This window comes from Dermacentor variabilis, chromosome 1 (genome assembly GCF_050947875.1).
Source record: "Dermacentor variabilis isolate Ectoservices chromosome 1, ASM5094787v1, whole genome shotgun sequence".
Taxonomy (NCBI): Eukaryota; Metazoa; Arthropoda; class Arachnida; order Ixodida; family Ixodidae; genus Dermacentor; species Dermacentor variabilis.
This window is the reverse complement of record NC_134568.1, coordinates 102,014,828-102,035,442: the sequence shown is the minus strand read 5'-3', so window position 1 is coordinate 102,035,442 and position 20,615 is coordinate 102,014,828. Positions and strand designations below refer to the sequence as shown.

At 43.6% G+C, this 20,615-nt stretch overlaps 1 protein-coding gene and 1 non-coding gene across 3 annotated transcripts in view; one reads left to right on the top strand and one right to left on the bottom strand.

Annotated features, from left to right (window-relative positions):
* The window catches only part of LOC142582022 (uncharacterized), a 119,466-nt gene that overhangs the window by 47,259 nt on the left and 51,592 nt on the right, over positions 1-20,615 (bottom strand). For both annotated transcript variants that reach the window (XM_075691447.1, XM_075691455.1), the window contains exons 5-7: positions 18,063-18,376; positions 17,514-17,591; positions 14,041-14,148 (exon numbers count right to left, since the gene is read on the bottom strand). In XM_075691447.1, coding sequence (XP_075547562.1) covers positions 14,041-14,148; positions 17,514-17,591; positions 18,063-18,376 — 500 coding nt within the window. The remainder of the gene's footprint in view (positions 1-14,040; positions 14,149-17,513; positions 17,592-18,062; positions 18,377-20,615) is intronic.
* Positions 3,596-3,670, top strand: TRNAS-GGA (transfer RNA serine (anticodon GGA)). The gene has a single exon. It is a non-coding gene; the product is annotated as a tRNA-Ser (tRNA).

The following is a 20,615-nucleotide window of genomic DNA, read 5'->3' as shown; positions in this document are numbered from 1 at the left end:
AGTAGTAATCTTCAAAACAATGGTGCGTCTGTTTAACACACACTGCACAGCAACAAGCCACCATGAATATCTTGTAAATAGCAAAGTTCATAAAGCTAAGAGATTAGGTGCTGCAAAAGAGGCAGAGGAATTCCTACAAAACTCAAGTTGGAAACCCTGCACTTGCAGTGTCATTGCACGCGCCATACACCAATGTTACTTATATCACCTGCTTTTACTTATTTAGAATAATGTTTCTATATAATCTCAAGCAGTTAGCACAGTCTCACCTCTTCAGGTGGCTTACTATTTATTGAGTTTAATTTTCCAAAGCAAAATGTTTTGGACAACTTTCGGCTATCCACCTGTTCCAAGACTGTTCTGCAATTAAAATACAGGGCAAAAAATTTACATGAGCACTTGCCTTTTATGCCAACACTCTGAATACTAACAAAACTTAAATACATGGGCTTTGCATGTATTCACCTGGCTCATAGTTTGGAAAGAGAGTGCCCATACTAACAAGACATGTTTGTGTACTGGAAAAGCTTGGTCCCAGCAAAAGTCTATAATACAAGTCAACCATAAAGTATTTCATATGACATGAACCACTCTTTAAAAAAAGAGAAGTACATCTCAAACAAACGAAACCAAAGGCACATTACTTATAGTTGTCCTGAGTTACTCCAAATATTTTTTGAAGTGAGATTAGCTAATTAAGTCCAATTGTACAATTTTTTCACTATTTGTTTTAGGGCTTAAAGGGTCTGACAACCAACCAAAACGAGTAATAAAATTTTGGTGGGAATTAAAAAACCATGCTTTGTATTGGCAGACTCAAACTGACGTTCATGTTTTAAAAAGCAAATATAATTTTAAATTGGCATAGAGATTTGCAAAAAACTGCATGCCAGAATACTCCACTGTGAAACTTCGTACTAGCATTGTAGCCCCACCATGTGATGATCACCAACCGGTGTACGTATGATAGCTACGTTATTAAATGTAGCCTACTTTTTGCTTTAAAATGCATCTGTAATATAAGTATCTGCACTTTTTTTCATGCTTATTATGATGCAAACAAAGTTCATGTTTACAAGTGACGCTGTTTTTGTGACAAGTGCAACCGCAAAATCATGGCATTTCACATTGCACGGTGGTGTGCTCATGTACAACAGGGTCCATTATGAAAGCAATGCGAATGATTTCATTATTACGCTACTATCCATGGCAGCGCGGTAAAACCGCTTGGGAAATGTGGCGAGGGTCCTGCCCTCGCCACGTTCAGTCAAGCAGTCTGAGTGGATAACACTGCGCGAGGGAGCATTTGCTTGAACAGCGATACGTTATCAAGTTTTGCGTGAAGCTTGGAGAGAATGCAACCGAAACATTCCAGATGCTTCAAGATGCATTTAAGGATGACTGCATTTCAAGGTCACAGTCCGGGAGGTGGCACAAGGCGTTCAAGGAGGGCCGGGAGGAGGTCGCCGACGAACCCCATTCTGGACACCCAACAAGAATCAGAACCGACGAAAACGTGGATCGTGTGCGCAAAGTTTTGCGTTCCGACCGTTGATTGAGCATCCAGCAACATTGCTGACGCCCTACACATCCACATTTGCGGTACATGGGATAGTGATTGAGGATCTGCAAATGGGCAAGATCTGCATGAAGCTTGTGCCGAAGGTGTTGACTGAAGATCAGAAAGAACTTCAGAGTTTTGCGCTGAAGAATTGTTGGATTTGATTCAAAATGAGCCGGACTTTCTTAGCTCTGTCGTAACCGGAGATGAATCCTGGATGTTCGAGTACGACCCAGAATCGAAAAGGCAGAGCAGCGAGTGGCACACAAAACCATCCCCCCGCCCCAAGAAAGCGTGAATGAGCAAGTCTCGCATCAAAACGATGCTCACTGTCTTCTTTGACACCCAAGGAATCGTACATTTTGAGTTTGTACCGCAGGGAGAAACTGTAAACTCAGCCTTTTACCTGGAGGTGCTCAAGAGATTGAAACACCGGGTCGGGCACGTGAGGGCTGACATCAAAGACATGGTCAAGCTCCACCATGACAATGCCCCCAGCCATACGTCCTTCATCGTTATCAACTTTCTGGCCTGGAGTAACACCCCGGTGGCCCCCAACCCCCTTACAGTCCCAACTTGGCTCCGTGCGACTTTTTTTGTTTCCCCGACTGAAGAGAGGGCTGAAAGGAAAGCATTGGGAGACTGTGGAAAACATTCAAAAGTATGTTACAGCATTCCTGAGAGACATTCTCATCGAGGACGTTCAGGATGCCTTCCAAGCATGGCAGACACATCTCTGAAATGGTATTGATGCAGGGGGAGAGTGTTTTGAAGAATTGTAACCATTTGTACAGGTCCGGTCCATAAGTCTATTTTTCCCAGAAGATGCGCATTACTTTCATAATGGACCCTGTATGTGCATTAGTGTGCATGCAAATTTCTGGTCTTGGTATGACAGTGGTCTCAAACTAATCTTTGATATCAGACTGCATCCAATCCGCATAGCTCCCCCCCCCCACCCCCCCCCCCCCCAAACACACACTTTTACAGTGCTTGCCTACAATTACATGGAACATTTTGCAATGCAGTCAGCCCATGGGAGCAGGAGCCGTGGTTGACACCGCATGCCAATGGGTCACTGTGGGTGTAACCAATGGTGTAACGTGAGTCAAGGAAATTACGGTTCACAAAACTGCCTACTATGGAAGCACGAGCGAGAGTGCATCTTCTGCCAATGTCTTCCTTGGCATATGCCTCTCCTGCTCACTTTATTATATGTTGAAGGGGGAAAGTCTTATCACACCCGCACCTACTTTCAAGTAGAAGGTTGACCATGGTCACGTTTAGTCATGCCTAAACTTGTTAGTGTGCTATTATTAAAAGTCTGTCTGAGCTGGTTATTCCATCTACATTTTTTCTGGCGCGAGGACTGCTATATGTCTACTTTGCTACGAAAAGGTACACTGAGAGTTGGGTGAGTCAAGAAACAGGCAGCAGCACAGTTGGACGTGAAGGAGAGTGTGAACTATTCAGTGGGGCCACACGAGTCGCACAGGCCGCGTGTTTGAGACCCCTGCCCTATGGGATACAAAATAAGACTCGTTCTGTTGTCAAAGGGTGCCAGCACCGCCAGAAGAGCACTACTATACTAACATTTCCTACCACTTTCTAACTATGACTGTAAAAATCATGCGTAAAAGTTTTTTTTTTTTAAACCTTGATATGGGGCTTGGCTCAAGGCTTCACTTTGAAATGAAGACAGCAGTTTGGCACAAAATGACAGAATCACAAAGATATTATCATATAAATAATCCAACAATTCAGGATGCATGAAATGCATGATGATTGCCTTGATGGTTAAAAGGTAAACAAAAACCCGGGGCACTTCGCCGACCAAATAAAGATTTAAAAGAAAAGAATTCTTTTCTTTTAAATCTTCCATATGGAGGAACCCGTATGGGATTCTTTGTAGCAATTGCTACGATTGGGCGGATTTCTCTCAACCTTGCAGGTTTCCACAGAACTATTACATCAAACTCTTGTCTTTGCTTCCAGTTCTTTACAAATTCGACTTCGCCCTGCCATCTGCTGGCCGCCTGGTTAGCTCAGATGGTAGATCGGCTGCCCTGGAAAGGCAGTGGTCCCGGGTTCGAGTCCCGGACCAGGACAAATTTTTCTTCAACTGCGAGGCTTTTCTTTCGAGGAACCCGTATGAGTTTCCTTTGTAGCAATTGCTACGATTGGGTGGATGTCTCATTTTCCCTTAATTAATTACTTCTCTCCACCTTGCGGGTTTCTACAGAAATATTACATCAAAATTGAACAAAGCTTTAAAGACATGCTTGTAACCACTAAGAAAAAAATTTAACAAAAATTATGATATAAAAAACATATTGCCGTCTAATAGGCTCTATCTCAGAAAAAATCTAAATTTTTAATTGAACAGGTATTCCACTACAAAAATTTAACTGCAAGCACTACAGTTGAGCATGCCGGGCGGTGGCCGCCGAAGTTCCGGACTGGCTTGAGTCTTCGCCGCTCTCAAAGTCCAATGAAAAGGCAGCATCTTCAGACTCGCTGCTGCTTGATCCATCAATAATATCAGGTGCAGATGCAGTGCAATCGCGAGACCTGCGATCTTTCGAAGTGCGCGCACCGCTCCAGGAGGTGGCAATTTTTGCTTTCTACTTTGATGATCGCGAAATTTCTGAGTCCGTTGAAAAATTAACACCTGGCGAGGAAAAAGCGAACTGCTTAGAAAACAAAAATATAGTTCTCCTTCACAACCTATGGCACAGTCTGTTCACGAGCGGCGTGGAAGGTCTCGAAAGCGGCACTTAAAACCATCGATAGTGGGTGCCCATTTTCACTATCTACTTTTCGAAGCACCTTCAAAAATCACTGCCTGGGGGGGAGAATAAGCAAACTAGTTATAGAACAAATATATAGTTCTCTTCCTTAATGTCCGATAGCGCAGTGTGTCCGTGAGTGGCGCATAAGGTCGAAAGTGCCGTTTCAAACCATCATTAGCAGCCTAACAATGCTCAATGAGCACGGTACAGAAAGAGTTAAGTGCCAGCAAAAAACCAAAAAAGGGGGGGGGGGCAGTCAGGAAATTACATTTAAAAAAAAATTACTCATCTGGATAGCAAACGTTTTGCAGATTCGAAATATTTATAACATGGGAATAGAGAATTCACAACTTATGTATCAAATACGAAATAACAGGAACCGTGTACATTGACTAGGAATGTCAGATTTGATAGGGGTTCACTTCCATCACAACCACTCGATTCTAAGGGTACACTTTAGAGCAAGCATTCGTTGAGAAACACTAGCAAATGCGAAAAGTAAAAGTTCTCGAAGAGTGGATGTGGAGGACTAGGACGTTGCTTTTGTATGATAGATCTAAAAACATCATCATCATCATCATCATCATCATCATCATCATCATCATCATCATCATCATCATCATCAGCCTGGTTACGCCCACTGCAGGGCAAAGGCCTCTCCCATACTTCTCCAACAACCCCGGTCATGTACTAATTGTGGCCATGCCATGCCTGCAAACTTCTTAATCTCATCCGCCCACCTAACTTTCTGCCGCCCCCTGCTACGCTTCCCTTCCCTTGGGATCCAGTCCGTAACCCTTAATGACCATCGGTTATCTTCCCTCCTCATTACATGTCCTGCCCATGCCCATTTCTTTTTCTTGATTTCAACTAAGATGTCATTAACTAGCGTTTGTTCCCTCACCCAATCTGCTCTTTTCTTATCCCTTAACGTTACACCTATCATTCTTCTTTCCATAGCTCGTTGCGTCGTCCTCAATTTAAGTAGAACCCTTTTCGTAAGCCTCCAGATTTCTGCCCCGTACGTGAGTACTGGTAAGACACAGCTGTTATAAACGTTTCTCTTAAGGGATAATGGCAACCTGCTGTTCATGAGCTGAGAATGCCTGCCAAACGCGCCCCAGCCCATTCTAATTCTTCTGATTATTTCAGTCTCATGATCTGGATCTGCAGTCACTACCTGTCCTAAGTAGATGTATTCCCTTACCACTTCTAGTGCCTCACTACCTATCGTAAACTGCTGTTCGCTTCCGAGACTGTTAAACATTACTTTAGTTTTCTGCAGATTAATTTTTAGACCCACTCTTCTGCTTTGCCTCTCCAGGTCAGTGAGCATGCATTGCAATTGGTCCCCTGAGTTACTAAGCAAGGCAATATCATCAGTGAATCGCAAGTTGCTAAGGTATTCTCCATCAACTTTTATCCCCAATTCTTCCCACTCCAGGCCTCTGAATACCTCCTGTAAACATGCTGTGAATAGCATTGGAGATATCGTATCTCCCTGTCTGACGCCTTTCTTTATAGGGATTTTGTTGCTTTCTTTGTGGAGGACTACGGTGGCTGTGGAGCCGCTATAGATATCTTCCAGTATTTTTACATATGGCTCATCTACACCCTGATTCCGTAATGCCTCCATGACTGCTGAGGTTTCGACTGAATCAAACGCTTTCTCGTAATCAATGAAAGCTATATATAAGGGTTGGTTATATTCTGCACATTTCTCTATCACTTGATTGATAGTGTGAATATGGTCTATTGTTGAGAAGCCTTTACGGAATCCTGCCTGGTCCTTCGGTTGACAGAAGTCTAAGGTGTTCCTGATTCTATTTGCGATTACCTTAGTAAATACTTTGTAGGCAACGGACAGTAAGCTGATCGGTCTATAATTTTTCAAGTCTTTGGTGTCCCCTTTCTTATGGATTAGGATTATGTTAGCGTTCTTCCAAGATTCCGGTACGCTCGAGGTCATGAGGCATTGCGTATACAGGGTGGCCAGTTTCTCTAGAACAATCTGTCCACCATCCTTCAACAAATCTGTTGTTACCTGATCCTCCCCAGCAGCCTTCCCCCTTTGCATATCTCCCAAGGCTTTCTTTACTTCTTCCGGCGTTACCTTTGGGATTTCGAATTCCTCTGGCCTAATTTCTTTTCCGTTATCGTCGAGGGTGCCACTGGTACTGTATAAATCTCTATAGAAATCCTCAGCCACTTGAACTATCTCATCCATATTAGTAATGATATTGCCGGCTTTGTCTCTTAACACATACATCTGATTCTTGCCAATTCCTAGTTTCTTCTTCACTGTTTTTAGGCTTCCTCCGTTCCTGAGAGCATGTTCAATTATATCCATATTATACTTCCTTATGTCAGCTGTCTTACGCTTGTTGATTAACTTCGAAAGTTCTGCCAGTTCTATTCTAGCTGTAGGGTTAGATGCTTTCATACATTGGCGTTTCTTGATCAAATCTTTCGTCTCCTGCGATAGTTTGCTGGTATCCTGCCTAACGGAGTGCCTTACACCAGAAGCATGTTACTTACAAACTTTATTGCCAGTGTTGCTGCGACTTTTGCAACAGACAATGCATTTCCTTGTTGGACATTTTGAGCTTGTTGTATATGGGGAAAAAGCCCACAAAGTGCAGAGCTGCCAGAGGAGTAAGCTCTGCTTCTGAAGATCATGCACGCTTCGGGGGGCAGTAACATGCAACTGGTAGCTGCCAGTTTTAAAAATCCCTGCTGGATGAACAGAGTGCTTAGGTGCCTTACCGGCCAAAGAGCGAACTTGCCAGACATCAAAATGGATTGGACAAATCCGGCCTGTTACCAGAACTTAGAAACAGCACCCAAACACGTGGATGATAGACTAGTCCTTGGCACTTGTTGCCCAACAAATTGTAACTGAATAAGACTCGTCTATGGCACTTAAAGGGCCAAAAGTGTAGTGTAATCCCTGTGGAGCCCCGTGTGCTCCAGTTTATACCGTTCCCTCAAGCCCCCGACGCTCGCACCATCTCTATGACGTGGCAGACACTACATCCTGCCCTCTCAAGATGAGACGCGACACACGGGGGCGCACACAGGAGCTAATCACAAGTCTATCTGAGGCAGCTTGTCCTGTCTCTGATACATTGGTGCCTGCCTTTCTTAGCCAAGCAAGAACTTGCTACAGAAGCTGGTTGTGTTCTTTGCATGTCTTACTGAAGACAAGGATATCATCAATCATATTGACCACTCCCACTTGGCCTTCAAGGATCTGAGACATCTGTCGTTGGAAGAACTCAGGCGCAGACGCAATCCTGAACGGCAGGCAGAGAAAGCAGTAACGTCCAGACAGAGTTATGAACATTGTGCACTCTTGCGACTCCGGCGAAAGCTTTACTTGATGAAAACTTGAGGTGGCGTCTAGCTTCGAAAAAACTGTAGCCTCAGCGAGCATTCCAAGGCATTGTTCGACCGTGCGCAAGATATGGTGTTCACGAAGGGTCACCTTGTTGAGACGCGTCAAGTCAATGCAGATCCTGTACTTGCCCGACACCTTGAGTACGACGACCAATCCTGAACACCACTTGGTTGGGGTGTCAACGCAGCAGATTACGCCATCAGCTTCTAATTTGTTTAACTCCGCTTTCACCACATCGTGCAAAAGTAGAGGAAGACGATGAGTGACGCTCGATGAAAATGGTGCAGCGTCCAGTTTAAGCCGAATTGTGTACTCCTCTAGCAGGGTCCCAAGCCCACGAAAAAGGCAGGTTGTTGATACAGGCTGTTGGAGGCTTCTTGTCCATCGGAAACGTAATCTGAGAACTTGCGAACACCCAAGGCTTGATTGTCGGAAAACCAAGTACAGTGAAAGCTCGTTAATTCGAACTTCAATAATTCGAATTTATGGATAATTCGAACTGTAAGATTTGGTCCGGCTAAGCTCCACAGAAGTCTATGCATAAAAAAAGCCTGTTAATTCGAACGCGAGAAGGTTCCGCCACGGATAATTCGAACTACGCGCCATAGTGCCAGTGGCTTGGCGCCCGGCACCCGGCCAGAGAAACACGCATACAGCCTACACACAAAGCTGTGTCGCCTCCGGAATGGAGAGAATGGCGAGAGAAGGAAAAATCGGGAAAAATATAACCGGCGCAGTTTCGGCCAGAAGGCAGCGGCGGCTGCCTTCTCTCTATTCTACGTTGACCTCTGAGACTTCTTGCCCATCGCGAATCTCGGGGACTTTGCAAATCTCCTTTGCTGACTATGTCGACGTGGACGAGGGTGCAGTGGTTTGCGGTGCTGAAAGATGAGGACATAATTTCTCAGGTCAAAAGCGCTGAACCTGTCGCTGCCAGTGGCGACGAGGAAGAGGAAGACGAAGTGCCAGTGCAGCCCTCCGCTGTGGAGGTCATGGCTGGATTGAATGCTGCCCGTCTCTTCTTCAGTTTTGAAGAAGGCGAAAAGGAGGCCTTCCGCCACATTTGCTCATTAGAGCAAAAAGTGCTAGCTGTCGCCTTCAAGGAAAAAAGGCAGACTATGATCACAGATGTTTTCAAGCATTAAATTTCTGACATGCCCTACTGCTTCCAAATCGCAGTTTACTGTTGTTCTCTTTCACTTTCATTAGTTCGAACTTTCGTTAATTCGAACTCAAGTGGCTTCCCTTTACGGTTCGAATTAACGAGCTTTTACTGTAGCGGTACAGTTTTGGCTGCAAGAACATAAAGTAGCTGTTTGGTAGACCGCCCCTTCCAGGACAAAGTTGCATGGAATGTACCCAAAACAGAGATAGTGTGGTTTCCAGGACCTTTGAGCTCTCCTTCCAGTTCTTGTCACTGTGTGGGTACACCGAGGAATGAGCTGGGGACGACAGAAACTTCAGCACCCGAGTCTCAACCTTGAACGAAATTGGGCGTCTGGTCACAATCACATCAACAAACTTGGCGTTCTGGTGCGTTTCGGCCACAGCATGGAGTTCACTGGAGCTGGTGGAGGGCTTTTGCTGCCAATTCCCGGAGATTCGTTGCTTCTTCTGACAAACAACTTTGTAATGACCGCATTTGCGACAGTAATTGCAAACTGCACGATGGGCCGGACAGTCGGAATGCAAATGTAAGCACGACTGCAAAAATCACAGATATTGTTCTGCCTTGTTGCTGTAGCTTCATTTGGTCGACGAATGCACATGTCGTCAACGACTAGCTGAGGTGCGTCTTCCTGTAAACGCCTTTCGCGTACTTTTTCGGTGTCTTCGTCTAGGCGCGCTTTAGTAAGCGCTTCTTGCAGCGTTAACTTCGGGTTGTGGCAAAGATAGTCCGATAGCTTCAGATTTCGCAGACCAACAATGAAACGGTCACGAACAAGCCTTTCTTCCACTCCACTTGAGCTGTAGTTACAGCATTTTACCATAGTACATAGAGTGGTGAAAAAAACAGATTGGCTCACCGGGCTCTTGAATACGACGATGGAACCGTGCGGATTCATGAAGTTCGTCAGGTGGATGAACGAAGTCGTCAACGAACGCCTTTTTTAGAGCTGACAAAACCTGAAGAGCAGTGTCTCCACGTGATGGTGATGCCAGTACCACTATCGCTTGAGGGCCCATGCAATAGAACATGGAGTGCACCTGAACCTGCTGTTCCGCAGGATATAGTCCGGTGGCGAAGGAGTAATCTTCCTACTGCAGAAGCCACGATGGCCAGGATCCTGTATTTTTATAGTCGAAGGGTGGTGGTAGATGCAGCCGTGTGAGTCCTGCCGAATATGGTGGAGTGGTTGCATTGCCCCCAGTAGGCGAGGTTACCATGGGTAAAGACGCAGCCGTGTTGGTGCTACCCATGTCTGGGTGCAGGGGCCGACGCTTTAGCCTCCCATCAGTTGAGTGCTGCTGAATTCAAATAGCGATGCTGCTTAACCGGTGTAACGATCATTACAATCCCACTCCTGACACCTTGTCAAGATCGATGTACACCAGACGACAGCAGCCAGTTGAAATCCCTGCGGAGCCCTGTGTATTCCGGTTTATTCCGTTCCCTCAAGCCCCCAACGCTCATGCCATTTGTATGGCGTAGCAGACACTACAAAAAAAGGACACTAAAGGGAAATATTAAATCAAGCTAAAGAGACAGATTAATACTAGCAAATTCAAAAACATCAATATTATTGAGAAAACAGCTTTAGTAAATGAGAAATTAAAGTAAATGTAGGACACGATTTGAGACTCCACCGAGGCGTTCTAGTACCAGCCTGATTATGTCATATCTCCTCAATCAGGGTTCGTACAGGTCTCACAGACAGAAATTCAAGGATATTCAAGGACTTTCAAGGCCCTGTCAAAGCTATATACTAAAGGGTCACAGTGGCATTGCATGTAGCAATTTTTTACTATAACAATGTTTTCAAAACACTATAGCTAAACTTAGAGATCACAAAGTTGGTAAAATTGGCACCTTACTTCGTCATATTGAAATTAGACCTTTTATGCAAATAAGTACAGTCGGCAACATATTTTTCTTTCACGGAAGGGGCCGTAACACTTTTTGCATCATTGCGCAAATGGAAAAATAAACGAATTTCGTGATCAAAAAGGCATTTTTTTAAATTTGCGAGTCCGCAACCAAAGATATGCTTTCATGCCATGTTGATGCTGTCTTTACGTCGACGGTATGAAACAAAGCCTCAGAAGTTTTCAAGTCCGCTCCGCCATGGTGGCTGACAGAGTCGCCTACAGTGGGATGACTTTGCACGTGCTATAGATTCAAAGATAAAGCGAGGTCACGTAAAAAAGTGAGCTCCCGCACCTGCCTTTGGGCCGCGCACCCAATGCAGCAGGATTTCGCCGCATCGCCAGCCTCGCACGCCTTTCTCCAGTCTCCCTTCCACTAATTTAAAATACGAGTCCAACAGCGCTGACGGAGAAGGGGTGGAAGGGAGATGGGAGAAAGCGCGAAAAGGTGTCACTGTGACGAAGTCGTGCCGTGCAGTGCCAAGAAATTTAAGGGTTTTCAAGGGACAAAAAGAATTACAGGACTTTCAAGGGCCTTGAAAACATACTTTTCAATTTCAAGGGTTTTCAAGGATTTCAAGGACCTGTGCACACCCTGTCAATATAGTTGTGTCACTAGTACTCAACCCCTTATAATAAAAACATGACTTGATTGCATTTTAAGATGAAAGAAAATGCTACTAGTTCACTCCTACTCGATTCTTTGAGAAAATAACTCGTTATTACCCTTGACGACGCAGCAGGTCGTCAAAAGGTTTAGGTTCCACTTGAGCTTGCACTGCCCACGCTCTCATGTTTTGGTAATTTTTGTATCAAATAGTGCTGCACTTGTTTTGCTGGCTTGCGAAACTCATACTAAAAAGGCAATCACATGTGGGCGACATTCGAGTGACAAGCGATGAAACAGGCAGTTGCTGTTTTGCCTCGCTGTGGGACAACTACACTCAAACCTCGTTATAATGAAGTTGAAGGGGGAGCCGAAATTACTTCGTTGTATACATTATTGCCATTTACTACAATATATGCCCACTGCAGTGCACAATTGTAAACATGGAAATAAAAAGACAGCTTTGCGGCCCGCAGAACCGCTATCTATGTGACTACGTGTGCCGATGAAATTTTAATAATGATAATAATAACAAAAAAACTTCAGCATGTGCAACATGCAACTTCTTAGCACTTGACGCCGACAGCCTTTAGATAACTGCCTTCTATTCCAATGTGATGGTCTTTTGCTTCCGCTTTCTGCCTGGTTCGTTATGGTTGAGCAGCACGTGGCACACAGCACAGTGCTCCGCTGTGCAATCGAGAAGGCAAGTGACCACACAAGCTTGGCTTGGCTGGCTGGAGACCTCCGAGAGTGCATCGATGCCAAGGCGATCTTTGGGGCTATGCCCAGCTGCCAGCCCACGTGGCACGCCATGGAGAGAGACATCAGAGAATGCACTAATCTTTCACAATGTTGCGCAGGCAAGTGGGCACGTGCAGGCGTGGCCTGGGTGTGACCTCTGAGACTGCGCTGGGGAGATCTCAGAGGCAACGCCCAGCTGCGCCTGCCTGCGCAGTGCGCCACAGGAAAAGAGGAAAGTGAATGCACTAATCTTTGACAGCCACACAGCATGGCACAGCTCACACAGGCAATATATGCAGCTAGGCGTGGATACCGAGATTGCCCCACGGATATCTCGGAGCATGTTCCTAGGGGTGGGCAGCGCGACCTGGATGAAGGACAAAAGGAAGTGGACGATACGAGCGCAACACTTCCTTTTGTCTTTCATCCGGGTTGCGCTGCCCGCCCCTAGGAATAAGTTCCAACTAGCCAAAGTCACCAACTCGCCCAGCTTGCTATGCTAATATCTCGGAGGCCATGCCTAGCTGCGCCTGCGTGTGTGGCAGAGCACTGCAGAAAGAGAGAGATCAGTAGAGACAGTGTGATAGTGAGCTGCTGCTTGTGCGCAGTTACGCACGGTGGCCAGAAATACAAGGGTTGCTCGATGGCGTATTTGATGCGGCGACGCCGGAGTACGGCCACGGTGAATGAGTGCCGAACCCAGCAGAAGGCGATTCGACTCGCAATGGCCGGGTATTTTCTTTGGTTTGGAGACGAACCTAGTTCGTTATATTCCTTGGCAGGACAATTTTACTTTGCTAAAAGAAGGTTTTAAATGCATGGATCTCTATGGAGATTTCAAGGGGAACTTAATTTACTTCATTATATCCATTATTTTGTTATAATGAGCTTTGAGTGTATATACATGGGTGCGACATCGTGAAAGAAAGTAGCGACAAATTTTCATTGTGTGAGTATTACAATTGTATGGCCATAAAAAAGTCTTAAACATGCCACAAGGCCAGCGTTTTAACCACCACCAAAGGGAACTAGATCTAGTTCCATCATCACCAGTAAAAATGTTCCGTAAGCGATAAATGCTATGGTGCCATCTGATAGTTAGAAATAAGAACGCTTTCTTGACTCCATGGCCTCCGAGGTTGTGTGTGCAATCTCTGATACTTTGTATCAGTGTGAGGTGAGACAAAGCAAAGGCTCATTTTACCATTTATTTCTTGCAGTCATGGAAGAGAGCAAGCAGCAAGAGCGAATTCACATTGAAGCAGGCACACTGGTTGCTGTCATGTCTTTTACACAATCATGAGCTAACAGGCAGGTGATTGCACAGACTTCTGGGTGACAAGTGAAATTTCTGCAAGCTGCAGAAAATGACGCATCCGTGTGATGCCTGGGATGCTGTCAGCTGTGTCCTCACGCGGTTTCTAGTTGCGCTGCCATGTTCTATGCCACAAACTGTAGCACTGGCTGTCAGCTGCCGTTTTACTCACTGACGGCAGTAAAAGGCAATGAGGATGTATGCAGCATCACATATGCTCACTTGTGATGAGCGATTTGAATTGCGCTGGAGGAATTCGGACTCTTCAGAAGCAATTTTCCCTTAATAAACTAAGTGTTTTCTCAGCACAAGACATGCACTGTGGGGTTTATGAAATGGTATCTTAACATTCCATGTGAACATAATATTTGCCTTTAGTGTACTCTTAATATAAGCACTGTAGTCACGAAGCACAACCACTCATCAAAAAAGCTGCACTTCGTTACACACCTTACTGCTTATGATTACCTGACAGTCCTAAAACAAACCACAGCCAAACATTGCAAAGTCCACCAAATAAAGGTGTACACTCACCTCCAATTCTAGCTGGGCTACTCTGTGACGAAGGTGAGTGTTTTCATCTCTCAACCTGGCATTGTCACTGGCCAACTCCCGCACATCAAGCTCCAGTTTCTGGAGATACTGCATGACAGTGCAGAAAATATGAGTGGAACTTCAAGGTTTTGCATGTTGTGCTGAACAGTAAATGAGTACACATGAACGAGAAGTTGCTCTACCAATTTTGCTATGGCAACGGTTGTCCACATGTCCACATTCTTGGGTATTATTACAGCATTATTCTTGAGTACACAGCCACAGCCGCCACACACGTAATGCAGAGGCTGTGTTTTTGACTTCCACAGGTGGCAAGTTATTTTTTTGTCCACTATCATTTCCCTGCACCTTATTTCTCCACTCCAAATAAAATGACAAATAAATTCCTCTATAATTTCCCTTGGCTTCATTATCTGTTGGCTTCATGTGGTCGAGACTAACAAAATACACTAGAGTCATTCAGGTTTATACACTTGACACTTTCATGCTGGATAATTCCCCATGATGATGATGTAAAATCAACCAGTAAAGGCCTTGGTTTAGAACACCAAATAGACTAATTTAATTAAGAGGAGAGCAGTTTAGTATCTTTTTAATGCTTCTGAGATTGTTTATATCCATGAACACTTAAAGGGGCTCTAAAACACTTTTCTAACTAAAAATAGAATGACTTCACTATTAAAGTATGTCGCCTCACAAATCTCTTGCTGAAAAATTTTTTTTTAATTCTTCAAATATAAGCAAAGTTGTATGCAGTTAACGTACAGATGAGTGGCCTTCTATCTCCTTTCGTCTTTACTAGTGCACTGGAAGCTACACAGAGGAAAAGCCAAGGGGTGAAAGCCCAGACCAAAAGTTGAATGTCTTGGCAATGGGAGGGCTTGTCATGGCACCCTGTGGTGGCCGTGGCAGACTAGGCTAAGCAGCATGCTATTGCTATCTCGGAGGCCATGAGCAGCATATGCAGCTATGCGCAACTGTTTCTTGTAGACTGGCAGTGCAAGGATTAAGTCATTTTTCTGTCTTTTTGAGATTGCAGACATGTTTTCTCAATTATGTAAGTAAAAATGAGAAATAACAGTATTACTGAGAATGTTCTTGTGATCACGAAATCAGCCAATAGCTGTTTGTGGGGTCCAGGTGCTTGCAATGCTGCTGCATGACAACAATGCAGAGGCGAGAACACGCTATTTTTTCCATGTTTTTGAAAACACGAGGCTGTAAATTCCCTGCTACAACAATATTTGGCTCACACATTTGCAGGAGCCTCAGCTAAAGATGGGCAACATTTTCTTGCGATGTTCAAAAAGTGTTTCAGGGCCTCTTTAAGTATCAAAGCTAACCCTCCCCCCCTCACAAATATGTGCACCCACGGTCAATTTTTAAGAATACTAAAAAGTGTGAAAAAAAAACTTGGTGCTTTATATACGTACTGTAACTCAATGCCAAGTAGCAATCCAGTCTCTGAAATACTTATTACATTGTAGCTTTTACACAATAGTTTTTTCCGGTACTTAGAAATGTTAACCCTTTTGATAAAGAATCGCTAAAGACAAAGACGAAAGGAACACATATGACAGGATTGGCGCTACTTCCAACTGGCGTTTATTTGAAACAATCATCTATTTATGCTCTGAGCATCAGGTACATCATGCACTCATCATCATACACGTAAAACATGGTATAAGTGAATCAGATCATACACACAATTGTATGCTCAACCAGTTGATGTGCCTAGATACCTCGAAAGGAATGTCACTTCTTTTTCTTGCAAAACCAAAAGCGGACAGCTGACGTACTTGTCACCAGCTTTTCTTATAAATACACTAAAAGAAAACACAAAAACAGAACACAAAATAGTTAAACCGCATTTTATAAGAAAAGCGGGTGACAAGTGCGTCAGCTGTCCTCCTTTGACGGCGTGCAAAATTTGCGTTTGACCACGTTATTAGGTACTTTAATTTTGCATTATGTATCATTTAGTGTGACACCTTACTGGTGATGTACTTAAGGCAATTAGGGTCAGCTGAAAATGATATCAACAAAAGTGAGTGACCCAGAATAAAGCCCTAGAAGTATTGCTTTTTATACCTTATCACCAGTCCTTTGTATGGTAACTGCTTACCCTATATTATGTCATGCTTAAGTATAAAACGAGGGCGACGACTGGACAGTGCAAAATGTCGAATTTACGTAAGCGTCCTGTACTCCTTGATTACGTAACGTCTCTACGACTGCTGGTATCTCTACTGAATCCAATGCCTTTTCATAATCTATAAAAGCCATATAGAGAGGCTGATTGTACTCTGCAGATTTCTCGATTACCTGATTGATGACTGATGTGATCCATTGCAGAGTATCCCTTCCTGAAATCGGCCTGTTCCCTTGGTTGACTAAAGTCCAGTGTTGGATTATTTTATTGGAGATTATCTTGGTGAATATTTTATATATTAATGGAAGTAAGCTAAGGGGCCTATAATTCTTCAATTCTTTCATGTCTCTCCCTTTTTGTGGATTAGTATAATGTTGGCATTCTTCCAGTTCTCTGGGACCCTTGAAGTCGACAGACAGTTCGTATAAAGGGCCACTAGTTTTTCAAGCTTTATCTTGCATCTTCTGGTAGTATATCTTCTCCTGCAGCTTTTCCCCGTTTACTATCTTGCAAGGCCCTTCTAACTTCATTGCTAGTTATAGAAGGAGCCTCTGTGACCTGTTCATTACTACTTCGAATGGCGGTATCATGGCTGCTTTGGGTACTGTACAGGTCAATATAGAATTATTCCGCTGCTTTTACTATATATCTTTGAGACTGCTGATAATATTACCCTGCTTATATTTCAGTGCATACACCTTGGTTTGTCCGATGCCAAGTTTCCTTCTCACTGATTTGTGTCAATTTTTTACTGCTTCCTCAGTCTTTCTCATGTTATAATTTCGAATATCTCTTATTTTCTCCTTGTTGATTAGTTTTGACAGTTCCACGTATTCTATCTGATCTCTTGAGTTGGACAATTTCATTCTTTGTCGTTTCTTTATTAGTTTCTTTTGTTACTTGGGAGAGCTTATTTACTGGTTGCCTTGGTGCCTTAGCTCCCACTTCCAATTGCTGCTTCTGAAGCCAGCCTAGTTACGGTTTCATTCATTGCCTCTATGTCATCTTCATCTCTCTGTTCCAAGGCTGCATATTTGTTTGCAAGTGCCAACCTGAATTGGTCTGCTTTTACCCTTACTGCATCTAGGTTGGTTGACCTAGGTAAACATACTCCTTCACAGGCTCTAGAGGCTGACTAGTGATCCTGAACTCATGTTCCCTTACCCAGCTACTCACCATGCATTTTAATAGGCTGCTCGGAGAAGGGCCCAAGCTAAAGCTTCCTTATAACGTATTGCACTGGCATATACTAGCGTTTGAAGAAATTGAAAAAGCAGCATCTTTTTATAGAGAAACTCACCTCTTTCCTCTTTTTTCGTGATAGGCAGGCAGATTCCCTGTTTTTGATCATCCTCTGTTGCCTTTTTAGTGCTTTGCTCTACAATAATGCAAGATACATCATGAGAAGCAGCCTTTGGAAATGAATTGTGGCAATACTACTGGTACGGCACTCTTATTGCTTAGGGCTTGTAACAACTCTGAGTGCCTAATAATAATAAGCACATGTCATACCAATGTAATGCGAGCAAATTTTCAATGGTACAATCCAAACTTACTTAGTATTACATACAGCCAAATGCACTCAGTGAGCAAAGAACATGCAAATACTGGGCAATGTGAACAAAAATGTTCTAAAGAAATAGCAACCCGAAAGAGATATGTGAAACAGATTTTGAGGTAGGCCATGCATGTGGCTAGTTTACTTTTTCTTCCCCTTCAACGTCTAGTTACATGTACAGTGAAAACAGGCACACAGATGACAAATTCTTTTGCACAGAATGCAAAGAGCATAGACACCATTATAACATGACACAAAGGCATAAATTACTAAATCTGAAATAACACTCACATCATTAAGCTGTTGCAACAGTGTGGGTGAAGGTCCAAAGATGACAGTGGGATTGGAGACTGGGACAGGTTCAGTCTTGACAATGGGCAAAGCCGCAGGCGTAACACTACTGATGCTGGCTGCAGGAACCACAGTGTTGAGGGAAGGAATAGTCACCTTCGCCACTTTTGGTAATGGATGCGGGGTTACAATCTTGGTCGCCACAGCTGTTTTCTTGACACTGCTACTGCCTGTTGATGGTGTCTTAATGGTGAGCACTCCTTGTGCTGTCAGCTGGTTAAACTCCTCCCGAGTCAGCATCAGTGTCTGTTGTGCTGTCAAAACAATAACCACAAGAGGCACAGCAGTTAAATGGATGCCAATCATTGAGCCAACAACTGCTATCATATGGTACTGCTGTTAACACATCTTTTCCCCAGCAAGCCCACCACAAGCACAAAACAGGTCTATGGGTTTGTGCTTGAACAGGCTAATCACTCACCAATTAATCAATTTAACCAAGCTTCAGGTACTTCTGCCAGCAAGAAAAGCCAGCAGTCTGAGTGCGTGTTATTTTGATAACTGTGTGACTAATATCAAGTTTAACTTTATTTTTCTCACTATGGGTTGCTTTTATCCATCAACATTTTTACAGCGCGTGTACAAATTATTATGAACAATCCTTCCCATCGTGTGGGGTTTTCATTCACACAAGAGCAGGCAGTCGATTTCAGACAGACCTTTGACCGAAGCTTGACTAGTAGTCTACTTTCTTACATTTTGAACACTGCCTGTACAAGTGACCTTACTCATTATTGTACAACATTGTGCAAGACTCCTCATTACTGTACAGCACTGTACAGGAACTGAACAAAGCATGTGGAGCCTCCAGCACCAACTGAATTCACACTAGACCACCCTGCTTGCACAGAAAAGCTTATTAAACAATAATCAAGTATGAGGAGGCTTCTGTATACTGCCTGACCTGACAACCATTGCTTCGTGAGTAAAAAAAGGGCTCCCTGAACTTACCAATTTTCACATCTGCGAAGTGCAGTACTGCTTTCCCGAATAGCATGGGCATCACTATGGCTGGTATAGATGCCAACAAATCTTCGTAATTTTTTTTTGCATGATCTGATTTGCAACTAGAAGCCCGGGTGCATGTATTGTATATTTCAGACATTTTTTACTCTCAGTACTTATACTAAAATAGCAACTAATTACTTTCAATCGTGTTCCTTGAGGTGCTTCTTTGAAGTTTCACATAAGAATTCTCAATAACTGTCCGAGAAATTATTATTGCTTTACATCCATTCAAAACACCAGAGATCAAGCTATAATTTTATGTATTGTGGTGCACGTTGCAACTACTATGTCTTGAAATAAAACATTAAAACATAACAGCACCGAAAATGAGCAATTTCTAGCAATGAAAGAGAATGACGGAATGTACAGGGCGTCCCAGCTAACTTAAGCCACAGTTTAAAGATATGCACATGCCACATAGCTGGACAGAACCAAGGTAATGTTGTTTGCGGTCCCTATGAGATGCTCAAATTATTTATTTTTTCATTCCGCCTAATTATATCATCAGTCTTAATTAATTAATCAACTTCTCAAATATTATAGTTAGATGAAAAGTGTCAATGAGAAAATTGTAGAGCAACATGAAAAACTCTTGATACAGCTTCTGTTGCTCAATACATGCTACACAAAAGGCATCTTTTTGAGCGTGAAAGAAGCCCGTGAATACACGTAAAGTGCCTAGAGCGGCCAATCGCACAGCAATTTTGCATGCATTTGCGGGCTTCCTTCAGCCTCGGAAAAACACTTTTAAGTAGCAAGTATTGAACAACAGAAAGCTCTGTTACCGCTGTGATGCCCGCGCATTGGCAACAGAAGTTTAAGGGCCTCCAGATAAATATATATGCAATCTGTTGCGCTGTGTCTTCATCCCCTTCTGTTGCCCTATGTGCTGTCTTGCGCTTTACCTAAAGCTATGTGCAATAGATCAATATACACACCAAGCTTTCATCTTGTGATCTATGAATTTTAATTCGAGTAAATTTTGTTTGCGGCAGAAAAATATTTTGAAGTCCACAAGCAATCTCACCAGTAGGCACTCCCAAACTGTACCTTCACTGCAAAACTCGTGCAGGCTACAAGTGAATTCTTGTCATGCTTATGAGCTCATTATGCATAAAATTGGACAAATGCATATTTATGCGCAGTATATACCAGTAAAGTATCAGTTTACACTGTTTAAATGTTGATGCACCAGTAACTACATTTTAAGACAATCCATCTGTGCGATGAAAGTAAACCACGACTCTTAGACGTCGTCATCACGACCGGATAATTATTCGACACAAGATATTGTGCATGGCGTTGATTCATGTTTTGTAAGCATTACAGATCAGGAGATTGCAAGCTATGCAAGAACCTGAATCATCGACGCTCAGCACCAACTGTGGCATAGCAGACAAATGTCCAGAAATTTCCAGCTGGTAGGCTACAGTCTGCTGTGAGTGTCCATGGGCCTGATCAAGCACCATTTTTGTTTTGGTGTGA